At 46.6% G+C, this 18172-nt stretch overlaps 1 protein-coding gene across 1 annotated transcript in view; it reads right to left on the bottom strand.

The window, feature by feature from the left end:
* The window catches only part of DNAH6 (dynein axonemal heavy chain 6), a 679574-nt gene that overhangs the window by 245797 nt on the left and 415605 nt on the right, over positions 1-18172 (bottom strand). Inside the window, exons 50-51 of the mRNA XM_063919567.1 lie at positions 17124-17291; positions 2791-3026 (exon numbers count right to left, since the gene is read on the bottom strand). Of these exons, the coding sequence (XP_063775637.1) occupies positions 2791-3026; positions 17124-17291 (404 nt within the window). The remainder of the gene's footprint in view (positions 1-2790; positions 3027-17123; positions 17292-18172) is intronic.

Genomic DNA, 18172 nt, shown 5'->3' on the forward strand with positions numbered 1-18172 from the left:
CCCCCATTGTTCTATTACTGTTTTGGTCCCAATTCCCAATTGTAAAGTGCAATGGAATATACTAGTTCTATATAGTTAATTGTTGTTATTGTTATTATTATTATTATTATTATTATTAGAGGGAAAGTGCCAGGGGAATAAGCTGACTGTGACCATGCCCCTATAGACAGCATTCTCCCTCAAGGGCCCCAAATCCAGTCCTCTGCCTTTCCTCACATAGATCTCTTCTACCACTACCTGGAGGCTGTAAAGTATACCTGGTCACTAGGGGATAGGCACTAATTAATATACTACAGGTTACTGTCCCTGCATTATATATGCTGGTGACTGGAGAGTGGGGTCGATATAATACATTACCAAGTATTGGTTTCTGTATTTTACACTAGCCAGCAAAGAATGGGCTCTGTAGTCTCTAGACTAGCCACAGGAATGGTCTTGGCCAGCGATCACTGTGCTGTGTGAGACATGTCTCTGGGCCTAATTCAGCATGGATCGTAGATGTACGAAAAATCACACATCTATGATTTATTACACTGATGCGGCTTCTGCGCATGCACGCACTTCACAGGGCATCAGCACACTTCCATGCTGAATTAGGCCCTCTATACCAGTATACTGAGGGATATTCTCTGTAAAGCGCTGCGGAATATGTGTGCGCTATATAAATAACTGGTAATAAATAATAAATAAATAATACTAATCCTAATGGCCGTAAAAACTAGGCAATTTATCACAGGTCAACTTTTCGCACCTATCGCACGAAAGTTACTGTGAAAATGGCTTATTGGGGTATGCAAACTCTCATTTTCCGCACCTATCCTATTCCAGAAATGCAAAAACAGGAATAGCACGATTTTTATAGCCGGCAAAACCAGAGATTAATTATATGAGAAAATGGTGAAATCTGACTGTACCCCAAAAAAAAGCATTACTAATACAGGAATACATTATAGAAGTCTAATAGTGGCTATAATAAAACTATCTGGTGTACTTCGGTCAAATGACTGGTATATGCATTTTTTAAAAAAAAAAGTAAAATATGATAGAAAGCATTTTTTCCAGTAAAATAAGGACTCTCACTAAACTAGTACATAAAAATGGGTATAAGTATATATTTGGGTCATTTATAGGCACTTTTTAATACGTTTTTAAAAACCGTTACTACTCTCACCTGCAAGCCTAATGTTCCACTCATAAAGCACCGAAATATAACTGTCCCATACCTTGTACCCGAATTTTCAGCATTTTTTTACCCAAAAATTTACATTATTGTCCAATTAAAACTTCTAAGTGCATAATTAGTCATTCAAGGGGGTGTCCCTGGGATTCTGAACCAAATCTCCATATTATTACCTTAAAATAGGGATTTTGCACTACATATCACCTGCTCAGAGATAGTTAAAGCAAATTTTCGCTAAAACCTATGGAGACTTTTCGCAGCTAACTGGATACCAAGTTTTCGCAATTGCGATAAGAAGCACTGTTTTTATCGCAAAACCTGATTTGTGCAGCTAACAGGATATACTTGTTGGTATACTATGTGGGGATAACATCTGGTGCAATGTGATGTCACCTGCAAGGTTTAGTTTGTTTGGATCCTACTAAATACACTTTATGTGAAACTAGTCAATTACATACGTTATACCGGCGAAGGGGATGCCAGCTGTCAATATCCCGGCAGCGTCATCCCGCCCACCAGAATACCGGCAGCGGGGCGAGCGATAAGAGTCTCGCTGCGCTTGCGACAGGATCGATTCCCACTCTATGGGGTATATTCAATAAGAGCCGGATTCATTCCGACATGCATTTGTCGGGATGGATCCGACAACTCCCATTCAAAGAGTGGGCAAATCCGACTGTAGGATTTGAGCCTAATCCGACTATTGGATTTGCCCGGTATCTGTGCGGCTGTCAGCAGCTCCCCGTGTGTGAGAACACAGGGAGCTGCTGGAGCCGCACAAAACGCCCAGTGCCGCGCTGCAGGGAGAGAGGTACCGGCCGGAGGACAGCCATCAAAGTACCTCTCATCCCCCTAGCCGCTGCACCGCTCCCCATAGCGGCCACACCGACCACCATAGGCCACTGCTCCGCTCACCTCAATATGACTTTTTTAAAAGTCAGATTGAGGTTGTTGGAAACGGGGACAAATCCTGTCGGATTTGGCCTTGTTTCCAACAAAAGCGCGTGGATCCGTGGCTATTCCGCCGATCAACGTGTTTTCCGACAAGTTGGGAATTCCTGACTTGTCGGAAAAAAACTGCCACTAATGAATAGGTCGGAACCCCTTCCGACCTACTGTATTTCTGTCGGAAGCTACCGTCTTTCCGACAAGACGGCAGCTTCCGGCACTTATTGAATAACCCCCTATGGGTGAGAGCAGACCTGGTGCGCCAGGATTCTGGCTGGCAGCATTGTCAGCTGTCGGGATTTCGGCGTCGGTATCCTGAACACTGGGATCCCAACAGCCGGCATATTAACTGCATCCCTTAACTAGTAATGGTCTGAATAGTAAATGGAGGAAGCCACATTCTGGTAAATTCTCCTTGGTTTTCCTCACTATTTATATTTATCTAGAATCTATTTTATGTTATATAGAAAAAAAAAATCTAGTTAGGAGATTGAAATATTAGCAAAAAAAAAACAAAACAAAACTTTTTATGTATCTAAGATGGGATTTAACTAACTGAATTAAAAGGAAAAGGATTCAAAACAACCTATAATTATTAATTTATATTTTTTATTGAATAGGTTCTATAAATATGAATTATAAATATTCAGAACACTCCTTACTTTGCATTTAGTAGAATGCTTATGGCCTCCATAACTGTCACGACCAAATCTGGTGGTTTAGTGAACACTCGGATTTCAGATATATCTGCTTTATCCAAAGAGTCTAAAGCTTTATTTGCAGCTTCTAGAGCAGGCATTGCCTCATCAAGGTCTCTCTGGGCATCATCAGCGATTGCCTGAGTCTCTTCGGCTTTGACTTTGGCAATCGCCTCATCTTCTTTTACAATGCTCCGCACCTGCGAGGATAAAAGCATAAATGTTAAAGCTACTGAGTGCTTCAGCACTGCAAGCCTAAGGGTAGATAACATATCCTAGATTCTCCAGAATGCAATTATATTTTACATCATTATTTCTAATTCCATTTGCTGTTTGCTCAGGTAATAATTTAAAGTTTACCACTAAAAATAAGATTTTAAACCTACCGGTAAATCTTTTTCTCCTAGTCCGTAGAGGATGCTGGGGACTCCGTAATGACCATGGGGAATAAACGGGCTCCGCAGGAGACATGGGCACTAAAAAAGAACTTTAGGTATGGGTGTGCACTGGCTCCTCCCTCTATGCCCCTCCTCCAGACCTCAGTTAGAGAAACTGTGCCCAGAGGAGATGGACAGTACGAGGAAAGGATTTTGGAAATCCAAGGGCAAGATTCATACCAGCCACATCATTCACGCCGTATAACATGGGATACACGAACCAGTCAACAATATGAAACAAAACCAGTATCAGTCCAAAACTGATCCAAACTGAAAACATAACCCTTATGTAAGCAACAACTATATACAAGTCTTGCAGGATGTTGTCCGCACTGGGACGGGCGCCCAGCATCCACTACGGACTAGGAGAAAAAGATTTACCGGTAGGTTTAAAATCTTATTTTCTCTTACGTCCTAGAGGATGCTGGGGACTCCGTAAGGACCATGGGGATTATACCAAAGCTCCAAAACGGGCGGGAGAGTGCGGATGACTTTGCAGCACCGAATGAGCAAACATTAGGTCCTCATCAGCCAGGGTATCAAACTTGTAGAATTTTGCAAAAGTGTTTGAACCCGACCAAGTCGCCGCTCGGCAAAGTTGTAAAGCCGAGACGCCTCGGGCAGCCGCCCAAGAAGAGCCCACCTTCCTAGTGGAATGGGCCTTTACCGAATTCGGTAACGGCAATCCCGCCGCAGAATGAGCCTGCTGAATCGTGTTACAGATCCAGCGAGCAATAGTCTGCTTAGACGCAGGAGCGCCAACTTTGTTGGCTGCATACAGGATAAACAGGGTTTTCCTAACCCGAGCCGTTCTGGCCACATAAATTTTCAATGCCCTGACCACATCCAGGGACTCGGAATACTTTCCAAGTCAGATACTTCAATTCAACAGTTTGAAGAGGTTCAAACCAGTGAAACTTAAGAAACCATAACACCACGTTAAGGTCCCATGGTGCCACCGGAGGCACAAAAGGAGGCTGGATATGCAGCACCCCTTTCACGAAAGTCTGGACTTCTGGAAGAGAAGCCAATTCATTTTGAAAGAAAATGGATAGGGCCGAAATCTGAACCTTAATGGAGCCTAACTTTAGGCCCAAATTCACTCCCGTTTGCAGGAAGTGGAGAAAACGGCCCAGATGGAATTCTTCCGGAGGAGCAGTCCTGGCTTCGCACCAAGATACATACTTCCTCCAGATACGGTGATAATGTTTCGATGTCACCTCCTTCCTAGCCTTTATCAGAGTAGGAATGACCTCATCCGGAATGCCCTTCTTCGCTAGGATCCTGCGTTCAACCGCCATGCCGTCAAACGCAGTCGTGGTAAGTCCTGGAACAGACAGGGCCCTTGTTGTAACAGGTCTTCCCTGAGAGGAAGAGGCCACGGATCTTCTGTGAGCATTTCCTGCAGATCCGGATACCAGGCCCTTCGAGGCCAATCTGGAACAATGAGAATTGTCTGAATCCCTCTTCGTCTTATGATTCTCAGTATCTTTGAGATGAGAGGAAGAGAAGGAAACACATAGACCGACTGGAACACCCACGGTGTCACCAGGGCGTCCACTGCTACCGCCTGAGGGTCCTTTGACCTGGCGCAATATCTCGGAAGTTTATTGTTGAGGCATGAAGCCATCATGTCTATTTGAGGGAGCCCCCACTGACTTGCAATCTCTGCGAAGACTTCCTGATGAAGTCCCCACTCTCCTGGATGCAGATCGTGTCTGCTTAGGAAGTCTGCCTCCCAGTTGTCCACTCCCGGAATGAAGACTGCTGACAGCGCGCTTACATGACTCTCCGCCCATCGAAGAATCTTTGAGGCTTCTGCCATTGCCACTCTGCTCCTTGTGCCGCCTTGGTGGTTTACCTGAGCCACTGCTGTGATGTTGTCTGACTGAATCAGAACCGGTAGACCTCGAAGTAATGCTTGACGAAGGCCGTTGTATATGGCCCTTAATTCCAGTACGTTGATGTGTAGACAAGTCTCCTGGCTTGACCACAGACCTTGGAAGTTTCTTCCCTGTGTGACTGCCCCCAATCCTCGGAGGCTCACGTCCGTGGTCACCAGAAGCAAGTCCTGAATGCCGAACCTGCGACCCTCTAGAAGGTGAGCACTCTGCAGCCACCACAAGAGAGATACCCTGGCCCTGGGGGACAGGCGGATCATCTGATGAATCTGTAGATGTGACCCGGACCACTTGTCCAGAAGGTCCCACTGAAAAGTCCTGGCATGGAACCTGCCGAATGGAATGGCCTCGTAAGACGCCACCATCTTTCCCAGAACTCGAGTGCAGTGATGTACCGACACCCTGTCTGGCTTTAACAGGTCCGTGACCAAGTTCTGAAGTTCCTGGGCCTTTTCCATCGGGAGAAAGACCCTCTTTTGTTCCGTGTCCAGAATCATGCCTAAGAAAGGCAATCAGGTCGTTGGAACTAACTGTGACTTCGGTAGATTGAGAATCCAACCGTGTTGTTGCAACACCCTCAGGGAGAGGGATACGCTGTCCAGCAACTGTTCTCCTGATCTCGCTTTTATCAGGAGATCGTCCAAGTAAGGGATAATTGTGACACCCTGCTTGCGCAGTAGCACCATCATCTCTGCCATTAATTTGTTAAAAATCCTTGGGGCCGTGGAAAGCCCAAATGGCAACGTCTGAAATTGGTAATGACAATTCTGCACCACAAATCTCAGGAACGCCTGATGAGGTTGATATATGGGGACATGAAGGTATGCATCCTTTATGTCTAGGGACATCATATAATCTCCCCCTTCCAGACTTGCGATGACCGCTCTGGGCGATTCCATCTTGAACTTGAACCTCTTTAAGTATAGGTTTAAGGATTTTAAATTCAGAATGGGTCTGACCGAACCGTCCAGTTTCGGGACCACAAACAGGGTTGAGTAATAGCCCATCCCCTGCTGCAGCAGGGGAACTTTGACCACCACTTGTTGAAGGCACAACTTCTGAATTGCTGCCAAAACTACCTCCCTCTCTGGGGAAGAAGTCGGCAGTGACGATTTGAAAAACCGGCGAGGAGGCACCTCTTTGAATTCCAGCTTGTACCCCTGGAAAACAATGTCTATTGCCCAGGGATCCACCTGAGAATGAACCCAGACTTGGCTGAAAAGACGAAGACGTGCCCCCACAGGAGCGGACTCCCCCCGCGGAGCCCCAGCGTCATGCGGTGGATTTAGTAGAAGCTGGGGAGGACTTTTGTTCTTGGGAACTGGCTGTAGCTGGCAGCTTTTTCCCTTTGCCCTTACCTCTGGCAAGAAAGTAAGATCCCCGAGCTCTCTTGGATTTATGCAACCGAAAGGACTGCATCTGATAACGTGGCGCTTTCTTAAGCTGTGAGGAAACATAAGGTAAAAAGGTTGATTTACCTGCAGTAGCCCGTTTCGAGTCGGCATCACCCGACCACTGTCGGGTCCACAGTGCTCGCCTGGAAGAAATTGCCATAGCGTTCGCTCTGGACCCCAGTATGCCCACATCCCTCTGAGCCTCCCTCATATAAAGGACCGCATCCTTAATATGGCCCAGGGTCAATAAAATAAGATTTTACTCACCGGTAAATCTATTTCTCGTAGTCCGTAGTGGATGCTGGGAACTCCGTAAGGACCATGGGGAATAGACGGGCTCCGCAGGAGACTGGGCACTCTAAAAGAAAGATTAGGTACTATCTGGTGTGCACTGGCTCCTCCCACTATGACCCTCCTCCAGACCTCAGTTAGGATACTGTGCCCGGAAGAGCTGACACAATAAGGAAGGATTTTGAATCCCGGGTAAGACTCATACCAGCCACACCAATCACACCGTATAACTCGTGATACTACACCCAGTTAACAGTATGAAATATAACTGAGCCTCTCAACAGATGGCTCAACAATAACCCTTAGTTAGGCAATAACTACATACAAGTATTGCAGACAATCCGCACTTGGGATGGGCGCCCAGCATCCACTACGGACTACGAGAAATAGATTTACCGGTGAGTAAAACCTTATTTTCTCTGACGTCCTAGTGGATGCTGGGAACTTCGTAAGGACCATGGGGATTATACCAAAGCTCCCAAACGGGCGGGAGAGTGCGGATGACTCTGCAGCACCGAATGAGAGAACTCAAGGTCCTCCTCAGCCAGGGTATCAATTTTGTAGAATTTAGCAAACGTGTTTGCCCCTGACCAAGTTGCAGCTCGGCAAAATTGTAAAGCCGAGACCCCTCGGGCAGCCGCCCAAGATGAGCCCACTTTCCTCGTGGAATGGGCTTTTACTGATCTAGGATGCGGCAATCCAGCCGCAGAATGCTCCAGCTGAATTGTGCTACAAATTCAGCGAGCTATAGTCTGCTTAGAAGCAGGAGCACCTATTTTGTTGGGTGCCTACAGGATAAAAAGCGAGTCAGTTTTCCTGACTCCAGCCGTCCTGGAAATATAAATGTTTAAGGCCCTGACTACGTCCAGTAACTTGGAATCTTCCAAGTCCCTAGTAGCCGCAGGCACTACAATAGGTTGGTTCAAGTGAAAAGCTGATACCACCTTAGGGAGAAACTGGGGACGAGTCCTCAATTCTGCCCTATCCATATGGAAAATCAGATAAGGGCTTTTACATGACAAAGCCGCCAATTCTGACACACGCCTGGCCCAAGCCAAGGCCAATAACATGACCACTTTCCACGTGAGATATTTCAAATCCACAGTTTTAAGTGGCTCAAACCAATGTGATTTTAAGAAACTCAACACCACGTTGAGATCCCAAGGTGCCACAGGAGGCACAAAAGGGGGCTGAATATGTAGCACTCCCTTTACAAATGTCTGAACTCCAGGCAGTGAAGCCAGTTCTTTCTGGAAGAAAATCGACAGAGCCGAAATATGGACCTTAATGGAACCCAATTTTAGGCCCATAGTCACCCCTGACTGTAGGAAGTGCAGAAAACGACCCAGCTGAAATTCCTCTGTTGGGGCCTTCCTGGCCTCACACCACGCAACATATTTTCGCCAAATACGGTGATAATGGTTTGCGGTTACTTCTTTCCTGGCTTTTATCAGCGTAGGAATGACTTCTTCCGGAATGCCCTTTTCCTTTAGGATCCGGAATTCAACCGCCATGCCGTCAAACGCAGCCACGGTAAGTCTTGGAACAGACAGGGCACCTGCTGTAGCAGATCCTGTCTGAGCGGTAGAGGCCATGGGTCCTCTGATATCATTTCTTGAAGATCTGGGTACCAAGCTCTTCTTGGCCCATCCGGAACCACGAGTATCGTTCTTACTCCTCGTTTTCTTATTATTCTCAGTACCTTTGGTATGAGAGGCAGAGGAGGGAATACATAAACCGACTGGTACACCCACGGTGTCACTAGAGCGTCCACAGCTATTGCCTGAGGGTCCCTTGACCTGGCGCAATATCTAGTTTTTTGTTTAGGCGGGACGCCATCATGTCCACCTGTGGCCTTTCCCAACGGTTTACCAACAGTTGGAAGACTTCTGGATGAAGTCCCCACTCTCCCGGGTGTAGGTCGTGTCTGCTGAGGAAGTCTGCTTCCCAGTTGTCCACTCCCGGAATGAACACTGCTGACAGTGCTAAGACGTGATTTTCCGCCCATCGGAGAATCCTTGTGGCTTCTGCCATCGCCATCCTGCTTCTTGTGCCGCCCTGTCGGTTTACATGGGCGACTGCCGTGATGTTGTCTGATTGGATCAGTACCGGCTGGTTTTGAAGCAGAGGCCTTGCCAGACTTAGGGCATTGTAAATGGCCCTCAGTTCCAGAATATTTATGTGTAGGGACGACTCCTGACTTGACCAAAGTCCTTGGAAATTTCTTCCCTGTGTGAATGCCCCCCAGCCTCGAAGGCTGGCATCCGTGGTTACCAGGACCCAGTCCTGTATGCCGAATCTGCGGCCCTCTTGAAGATGAGCACTCTGCAGCCACCACAGTAGAGATACCCTGGTCCTTGGAGACAGGGTTATCAGCCGATGCATCTGAAGATGCGATCCCGACCACTTGTCCAAGAGGTCCCACTGAAAGGTTCTTGCATGGAACCTGCCGAATGGAATTTTGCTTCGTAAGAAGCTACCATTTTTCCCAGGACTCGTGTGCAGTGATGCACCGATACCTGTTTTGGTTTCAGGAGGTCTCTGACTAGAGATGACAGCTCCTTGGCTTTCTCCTGCGGGAGAAACACTTTTCTGTTCTGTGTCCAGAACCATCCCCAGGAACAGTAGGCGTGTGGTAGGAACCAGCTGTGACTTTGGAATGTATAGAATCCATCCGTGCTGTTGTAGCACTTCCCGAGATAGTGCTACTCCGACCAACAACTGCTCCTTGGACCTCGCCTTTATAAGGAGATCGTCCAAGTAAGGGATAATTAAAACTCCCTTTTTTTGAAGGAGTATCATCATTTCTGCCATTACCTTGGTAAAGACCCTCGGTGCCGTGGACAGTCCAAACGGCAGTGTTTGGAATTGGTAATGGCAATCCTGTACCACAAATCTGAGGTACTCCTGGTGAGGATGGTAAAAGGGGACAAGTAGGTAAGCATCCTTGATGTCCAGGGATACCATGTAATCCCCCTCCTCCAGGCTTGCAATAACCGCCCTGAGCGATTCCATCTTGAACTTGAATTTTTTTATGTATGTGTTCAAGGATTTCAAATTTAAAATGGGTCTCACCGAACCGTCCGGTTTCGGTACCACAAACAGTGTGGAATAGTAACCCCGTCCTTGTTGAAGTAGGGGCACCTTGACTATCACCTGCTGGGAATACAGCTTGTGAATTGCCTCTAGCACAGCCTCCCTGCCTGAGGGAGTTGTCGGCAAGGCAGATTTGAGGAAACGGCGGGGGGGATACGCCTCGAATTCCAGCTTGTACCCCTGAGATACTACTTGAAGGATCCAGGGATCCACCTGTGAGCGAGCCCACTGATCGCTGAAATTTTTGAGGCGGCCCCCCACCGTACCTGGCTACGCCTGTGGAGCCCCCGCGTCATGCGGTGGACTCAGAGGAAGCGGGGGAAGAATTTTGATTCTGGGAACTGGCTGACTGGTGCAGCTTTTTCCCTCTTCCCTCGTCTCTGTGCAGAAAGGAAGCGCCTTTGACCCACTTGCTTTTCTGAAGCTGAAAGGACTGTACCTGATAATACAGTGCTTTCTTAGGCTGTGAGGAAACCTGAGGTAAAAAAATTTCTTCCCAGCTGTTGCTATGGATACGAGGTCCCAGAGACCATCCCCAAACAATTCCTCACCCTTATAAGGCTCTATGTGCCTTTTAAAGTCAGCATCACCTGTCCAGTGTCGGGTCTCTAATACCCTCCTGACAGAATGGACATTGCATTAATTCTGGATGCCAGCCGGCAAAATATCCCTCTGTGCATCCCTCATATATAAGACGACATCTTATGTTCGCAAAATAGTATCCCTGTTTGACAGGGTTACAGACCACGCTGCAGCAGCACTATCTGCAGGTCTCAGTCTAGTACCTGAGTGTGTAAATACAGACTTCAGGATAGCCTCCTGCTTTTTATCAGCAGGTACCTTCAAAGTGGCCGTATCCTAAGACGGCATGCCACCTTTTTTGACAAACGTGTGAGCCCCTTATCCACCCTAGGGGATATCTCCCAGCGTAACTTATCCTCTGGCGGGAAAGGGTACGCCATCAGTAACTTTTTAGAAATTACCAGTTTCTTATCGGGGGAACCCACGCTTTTTCACACTTCATTCACTCATTTGATGGGGGAACAAAACACTGCCTGCTTTTTCTCCCCAAACATAAAACCCTTTTTTAGTGGTACTTGGGTTAATGTCAGAAATGTGTAACACATTTTTTATTGCCGGGATCATGTAACGGATGTTCCTAGTGGATTGTGTATATGTCTCAACCTCGTCGACACTGGAGTCAGACTCCGTGTCGACATCTGTGTCTGCCATCTGAGGGAGCGGGCGTTTTTGAGCCCCTGATGGCCTTTGAGATGCCTGGGTAGGCGCGGGCTGAGAAGCCGGCTGTCCCATAGCTGTTACGTCATCCAGCCTTTTATGTAAGGAGTTGACACTGTCGGTTTATACCTTCCACCTATCCATCCACTCTGGTGTCGGCCCCACAGGGGGCGACATCACATTTATCGGCATCTGCTCTGCCATCACATAAGCCTCCTCATCAAACGTGTCGACACAGCCGTACCGACACACCGCACACACACACAGGGAATGCTCTGACTGAGGACAGGACCCCACACAGCCCTTTGGGGAGACAGAGAGAGAGTATGCCAGCACACACCAGAGCGCTATATAATTTTGGGATTAACACTATATTGAGTGAATTTTTCCCAATAGCTGCTTGTATATACAATATTGCGCCTAAATTTTGTGCCCCCCCTCTCTTTTTAACCCTTTGAGCCTGAAAACTACAGGGGAGAGCCTGTGGAGCTGTCTTCCAGCTGCACTGTGAAGAGAAAATGGCGCCAGTGTGCTGAGGGAGAAGCCCCGCCCCTTTTTCAACTGACTTTCTCCCGCTTTTTCTGGAATACTGGCAGGGGTAATTTTACATCTATATAGCCTCTAGGACTATATATGATGTAGATTTGCCAGCCAAGGTGTCATATATTGCCCTCAGGGCGCCCCCCCCAGCGCCCTGCACCCTCAGTGACCGGAGTGTGAAGTGTGCATGAGGAGCAATGGCACACAGCTGCAGTGCTGTGCGCTACCTTGGTGAAGACCGAAGTCTTCTGCCGCCGATTTTCCGGACCTCTTCTTGCTTCTGGCTCTGTAAGGGGGACGGCGGCGCGGCTCCGGGAACGAACACCAAGGTCGGGTCCTGCGGTCGATCCCTCTGGAGCTAATGGTGTCCAGTAGCCTAAGAAGCCCAAGCTAGCTGCAAGCAGGTAGGTTCGCTTCTTCTCCCCTTAGTCCCTCGATGCAGTGAGCCTGTTGCCAGCAGGTCTCACTGTAAAATAAAAAACCTAAAATAAACTTTCTTTCTAGGAGCTCAGGAGAGCCCCTAGTGTGCATCCAGCTCGGCCGGGCACAGAAATCTAACTGAGGTCTGGAGGAGGGTCATAGTGGGAGGAGCCAGTGCACACCAGATAGTACCTAATCTTTCTTTTAGAGTGCCCAGTCTCCTGCGGAGCCCGTCTATTCCCCATGGTCCTTACGGAGTTCCCAGCATCCACTAGGACGTCAGAGAAAATAGTTTCCTTATCCATCGTATCCATATCAGCAGATAAGGTATCGGTCCACGCTATTACAGTGCTACAAACCCAAGCCGACGCTATTGCCGGCCTGAGTAATGTACCGGTATGTGTGTAAATCGACTTCAAGGTAGTTTCCTGCTTGCGATCAGCAGGATCCCTGAGAGCAGCGGTATCCTGAGACGGCAGCGCCACCTTTTTGGAAAGGCGCGTCAACGCTTTGTCCACCCTTGGGGAGGATTCCCACCGTATCCTGTCCTTTTTCGGGAAAGGATACGCCATAAGAATCCTTTTGGGAATCTGCAGTTTCCCAAGCACTTTCAAATAACTCATTTAATTCAAAAGAAGGTGGAAAAGTAACCTCAGGCTTCTTTTCTTTGAACATGTGGATCTTTGGATTAGGTACAGCGGGGTCATCTATAATATGCAGCACATCCTTTATAGCAATAATCATATAATGAATACTCTTTGCCAATTTTGGCTGCAACCTCGCGTCATCATAATCGACACTGGATTCAGAATCCGTGTCGGTATCTGTGTCGACTACCGGAGAAAGTGGGCGTTTTTGAGACCCAGAAGGCCCGTGTGACATAGGGAAAGGCAGGGCATGACCCCCTGTACCATCCCTGGACTCTGCTTCGTCCAAACGTTTGTGCAATAATTTCACGTTTGCATTTAAAATATTCCACATATCCATCCAGTCATGTGTCGGCGTTGCCGACGGAGACACCACACTCATGCGTTCCACCTCATCCCTAGGAGAGCCTTCCGCTTCAGACATGCCGACACACACGTACCGACACTTCACACACTCAGGGAAAGCTCTAATCTGGAGACAGTTCCCCCACAAGGCCCTTTGGAGAGACAGAGAGAGAGTATGCCAGCACATACCCAGCGCCAATACCCTGGAAAAAATTACCCAGATACAGCGCTTCTTTATACATGTACTGCGCCAAATTATGTGCCCCCTCCCCCCCTTCTTTAAAACCCTCTGTCACTGGTGATCAGCAGGGGAGAGTCCGGGGAGCCAGCTTCTCAGCGTGTGCTGTGGAGAAAATGGCGCTGGTGAGTGCTGAGGGAGAAGCCCCGCCCCCTCAGTGGCGGGCTTCGGTCCCGCTCTTTTAAAACAACTGGCGGGGATTCACTGTAAATACCACAAAAAAGTGTATATATATGTATAGCCAGTCTTAGAGGTATACATTGCTGCCCAGGGCGCCCCCTCCCCCCGTGCCCTGCACCCAACAGTGTGCGCTGTGTGTGTTCAGTGAGGGAGCAATGGCGCGCAGCGTTACCGCCGCGCGTTACCTCAGTGAAGCTCTGAAGTCTTCTGCCGCCTTTGAAGTCTTCTGTCTTCCTATACTCACCCGGCTTCTATCTTCCGGCTCTGCGAGGAGGACGGCGGCGCGGCTCCGGGACGAACCACTAGGGGAGACCTGCGTTCTGACTCCCTCTGGAGCTAATGGTGTCCAGTAGCCTAAGAAGCAGAGCCTATCACTTAAGTAGGTCTGCTTCTCTCTCCTCAGTCCCACGATGCAGGGAGCCTGTTGCCAGCAGGTCTCCCTGAAAAATAAAAAACCTAACAAAATACTTTCTTTCAGGAAGCTCAGGAGAGCTCCCTGTAGTGCACCCAGTCTCCTCTGGGCACAGTCTTAAACTGAGGTCTGGAGGAGGGGCATAGAGGGAGGAGCCTGTGCACACCCATACCTAAAGTTCTTTTTTTAGTGCCCATGTCTCCTGCGGAGCCCGTCTATTCCCCATGGTCCTTACGGAGTCCCCAGCATCCTCTAGGACGTAAGAGAAAGAGAGTTATCACAAGTTTAAGTATTGTATTTGTATATTCCAAGTACTGTATATGGAGACTGATAGATAGAAATATAATTGACAGTATATGGAGCTAATGAATGCACCTACTGTACATATGGAAGAAAATGTTCATCTGAAATGAATGCAGAATATGTCCTCACAATAATTAGCATTTTATTTTTCTAAACATTATTACTTGAATGCTACCTAGGAGAACATTTATATTATAATAATATCTATACTGAATTAAGGTTGTGCACTGAATTGGAAGTTGTACTTTTTGCAAGAGATGCCTCAGCTTTTGCTGGTTAGGGCAAATATGGATTGGTACTGATGTAATAAGGCTAGCACTATACTCAGAGTCTCAGACAGTCTTTAGCAAGGGATTTAGGGGCCTATTTATCAAGTATTTTTATAAAATATGTAGTTACAGCAGTTTCTGCATAATTGTATGACTTGTTGCTATGTGCTAACAGCCTAATCTCTTACAGAAGGACAATTAGCTCTGCAGATCGCAACACCCATTATTATCAATGGAGACTATGGTCTAAACCAGGGGTCAGGGAACTTTTTTACCCTTTACCCCAAAATATATTTAGATATGCCGACATTACCCCCTTGATTTGAAAGGAAGGAAATCATATATTATTGTGCATATATACTGGTTATCACTGTTTATATGGCATTTCTGAGATACTGTGTGTGTGTGTATATATATATATATATATATATATATGTGTGTGTATCTACAGGTACACCACCGATTTTCCGGCAACCGATGATCCGGAACCTCTTTTAATCCGGACAAATCAAAATTAAAGGGGGTTAGGGACATCCTTTAATCCGGAACATTTTCTGCGCATGGGCGTAACACGCAATACGCGCAAGTGTCAGTGGGTACAGCTTCCACGGACACTGCAGGTGACACAGCAAGCATCAGTGGGGCTGTTTTGGCATCCAAGGTCAAAGCAAGTACCACACATGGGCGGAAGACACAGCGCGCACAAGTGTCAGTGAGTACAGCTTCTGAGGGCACTGCAGGTGACACAGCAAGCAACAGTGGGGCTGTTATGGCGTCCGCAGACAGTTCAAGTGACAGTAGTGCTGCTATGCCTTCCAAGAACAGTGATAGTACAGGTATAAAGCGTAACCACGAGTCTATATCGGTGCAGGCAATAGTTGAGAAAATTAGTTTCCACCGTTAATCCGGCAAAATCGATAATCCGGCACGGCACTGGAACCGAGGATGCCGGAAAATCGGTGGTGTACCTGTATATACACACACACATTTTTTTATTTTTTTATTAATTTCGCCAATTATTTTTTTGGCAGTGAATGGGTTAATTACTACTTTCTCCCCAAAACACCAGAATGAATGTAAGAGAGATGGATGAGGGGGAAGGGGGGTGGGGGGGGGGGGGGGGGGGGGGGGGCACACGACTTTTAGGAGACAGATGGTCACATCCTCACCTCAGTAATGTCAGTGGTAATTTCCCACTGTTATGTGTTCAGCCACAGAACACTTCAAGTTCTGTGTGTGGGTTGGCGGGCCGAGGGCGGGAGGACAGGACAGCGGGCGGGTGTGAGGGAGCACGGTGTGACGTCACACCTCGACCAGGAACACAGCACAGGGTGGCCAGGAGCACAGCGCAGAGCGGGCAGGAGAGAGCGCGGTGTGACGTCAGCACATTACATCGCAAGCCGGCTGGTGCTTGACGGGGCTGTGTCTCGGCAGCGCGACCGTCCATTACCGCCAGGAATTTCATTTTTACCCCATTTGGGGTAATTTACCCCTGTTCCCTGACCACTGGTCTAACCTAAGCTCTGAAGAGCTAAGCTTTTCAAAGTTTGGCCAGCAGCCTCCGGTCTGCCCCAGAAACTGTCACTGTGCCCATGCGGGTGAAAGACTCCTCTGATGCAGATGCTATCTAATTCGCATGGTTTTTCGCTACTGTTGTACCTGCAAGTATTCTTTATTATATAGCAAAGATATTTTCATTAAAATAATAATTGCAGTAATTCCATGGTTATGAATACATAGGCCCCTTTTAAGGAGTTGAGGTAAAAACAGGTTCCAGCACAATTACAGAATAATAGACAGTAATGCTATGCCAATCTGACTTTAGGGCTATGGGATATTAACACAGTACATGGCATAATGCAAGTTCCTATGTCGTGACAACAAATGTAATTTCAAGGATACTTCTATTCTTAAAGTATCTGTATTCTATGGCTATTTATATACTGATCATTAAGACGTCTGACCAGTAGTATAAAAAGCTGAAGCGGAACAGATGAATTGTACAATTCAGATAGTAATAAGGTACAGGTGGTAACCAGGGCAGGTGCAAGGTTTCCTAGCACCCTAGGTACTTAAGCTTACTGTCACCCCCACCACTCCCCTTTCTCTCCACACCAGTAATCACTATCCAGCCCTCAGGTCGAAGTGGCATTTTAGAAGTTCAATAGCTGCCACTTGCCTTAAGTTTAACAAGAATGCCTCTCTCATAGACATCCTTCATTTAGTGATAGTTAGACCCAGGGGAGTCATCCTAATGCTGCCTAATGGTAGAGCCAGTTCTGGTGCTAACTACTGGAGAGTTCACATTGATGCAGCCAATCAAACATTTTTATTGATCATACAGTATATAAAAATTAAAAAAATATGAGTTTGGGTTGCACAGTATAGTACATATACAAATGGAAATAAAAAAACAAATACAAAAGATATTATACATAAGTAATCAAGAAACAAATAAACCAGTATTTCCTAATCCACTGAACTAACAAAACAGTAAGGTAATTTAAGATAAAAAAAAGAAACCTGGAAGAGTTTGAGAACGGTTCCTATTCTTCTGATTGGTCTGAGGTATTTACAGTTCTTACCTGGTCTGCATTTTCCTGATCTACTGACAATTTCTCCATTAAGGCATCCACATCTACAGACTTTTGTTTAAGCACTGGCTCTAAAGCAGACAGCTCTACTTTCATTTTATCAACAAGGATGTTTGTCTCCAACAGCTTACTTAACCCATTCTTTACACGGTCACGGGCCTAAAATAAAAGCCAGAAAAATAATGAAAATGTGATTAAAAAAAGGGTCTTATAAAAAGGTCTCTGCCAGCAGTTAATAAAATCATATTGCTTTGTGTACGAGATTATTTAATAGCATATTATTTCTTTTAGCAAACTGGATGGCTATAAATGCCCAACACAAGCAAAAACACAAGACGCAAAGACTTAGGGGAGTATCCAATTATCCGCTGTCATTTACCACTGATAATGGATTCGCTGGGAGCTATCCAATTAGCCCCCAATGCCGGCACTTATTGGAGGTAAGCGATGCATAATCCGCGACAGCAGCCCCATTTTTCTATGATAACACATGGGTCTGGATACTTATACCGGATCCAATATGTAATCACCCAAAAATGGGACATCTATCGGGCAATAAAAAATAATTGGATAGTCCTATAATAACCATCGGTCAAAAATCATGTTATCTGCCCACGAATAATTAGATCATATATTAGGATACCTCCTTTGGTGGCATAGTATGAGTAAGACACACTTTGTCAACACACTGGTCTAAGCTCTAATGATATAATGGACATCCTATATAATAATTGGCTAACTGCTCCTCACCTCTGTTATGTGCGCCAGTGGCTACTAAAGGCCGCCATACAGACCAAATGAAAATGAAAGTGATCATGCAGGGAGAAGTTGCAGCCTGCTGATAATTACGTAAAAACACTGATCAACTGTTTCACACTTGCTAAATATGGAGAGAGGGTGCTGGGGAGAGATAGAGAGTGGGGGTAGGGGTAGGTTTTTTGGTGTGGCAGTTGCCATTTATAACAACCTTTCATATTCAAAATTGACTGTATTTTGTAACCTTTTGTTTTATTTCCACTTATGGTTACATTAATCTAACG

The sequence above is a fragment of the Pseudophryne corroboree genome, chromosome 1 (assembly GCF_028390025.1).
Source record: "Pseudophryne corroboree isolate aPseCor3 chromosome 1, aPseCor3.hap2, whole genome shotgun sequence".
NCBI lineage: Eukaryota > Metazoa > Chordata > Amphibia > Anura > Myobatrachidae > Pseudophryne > Pseudophryne corroboree.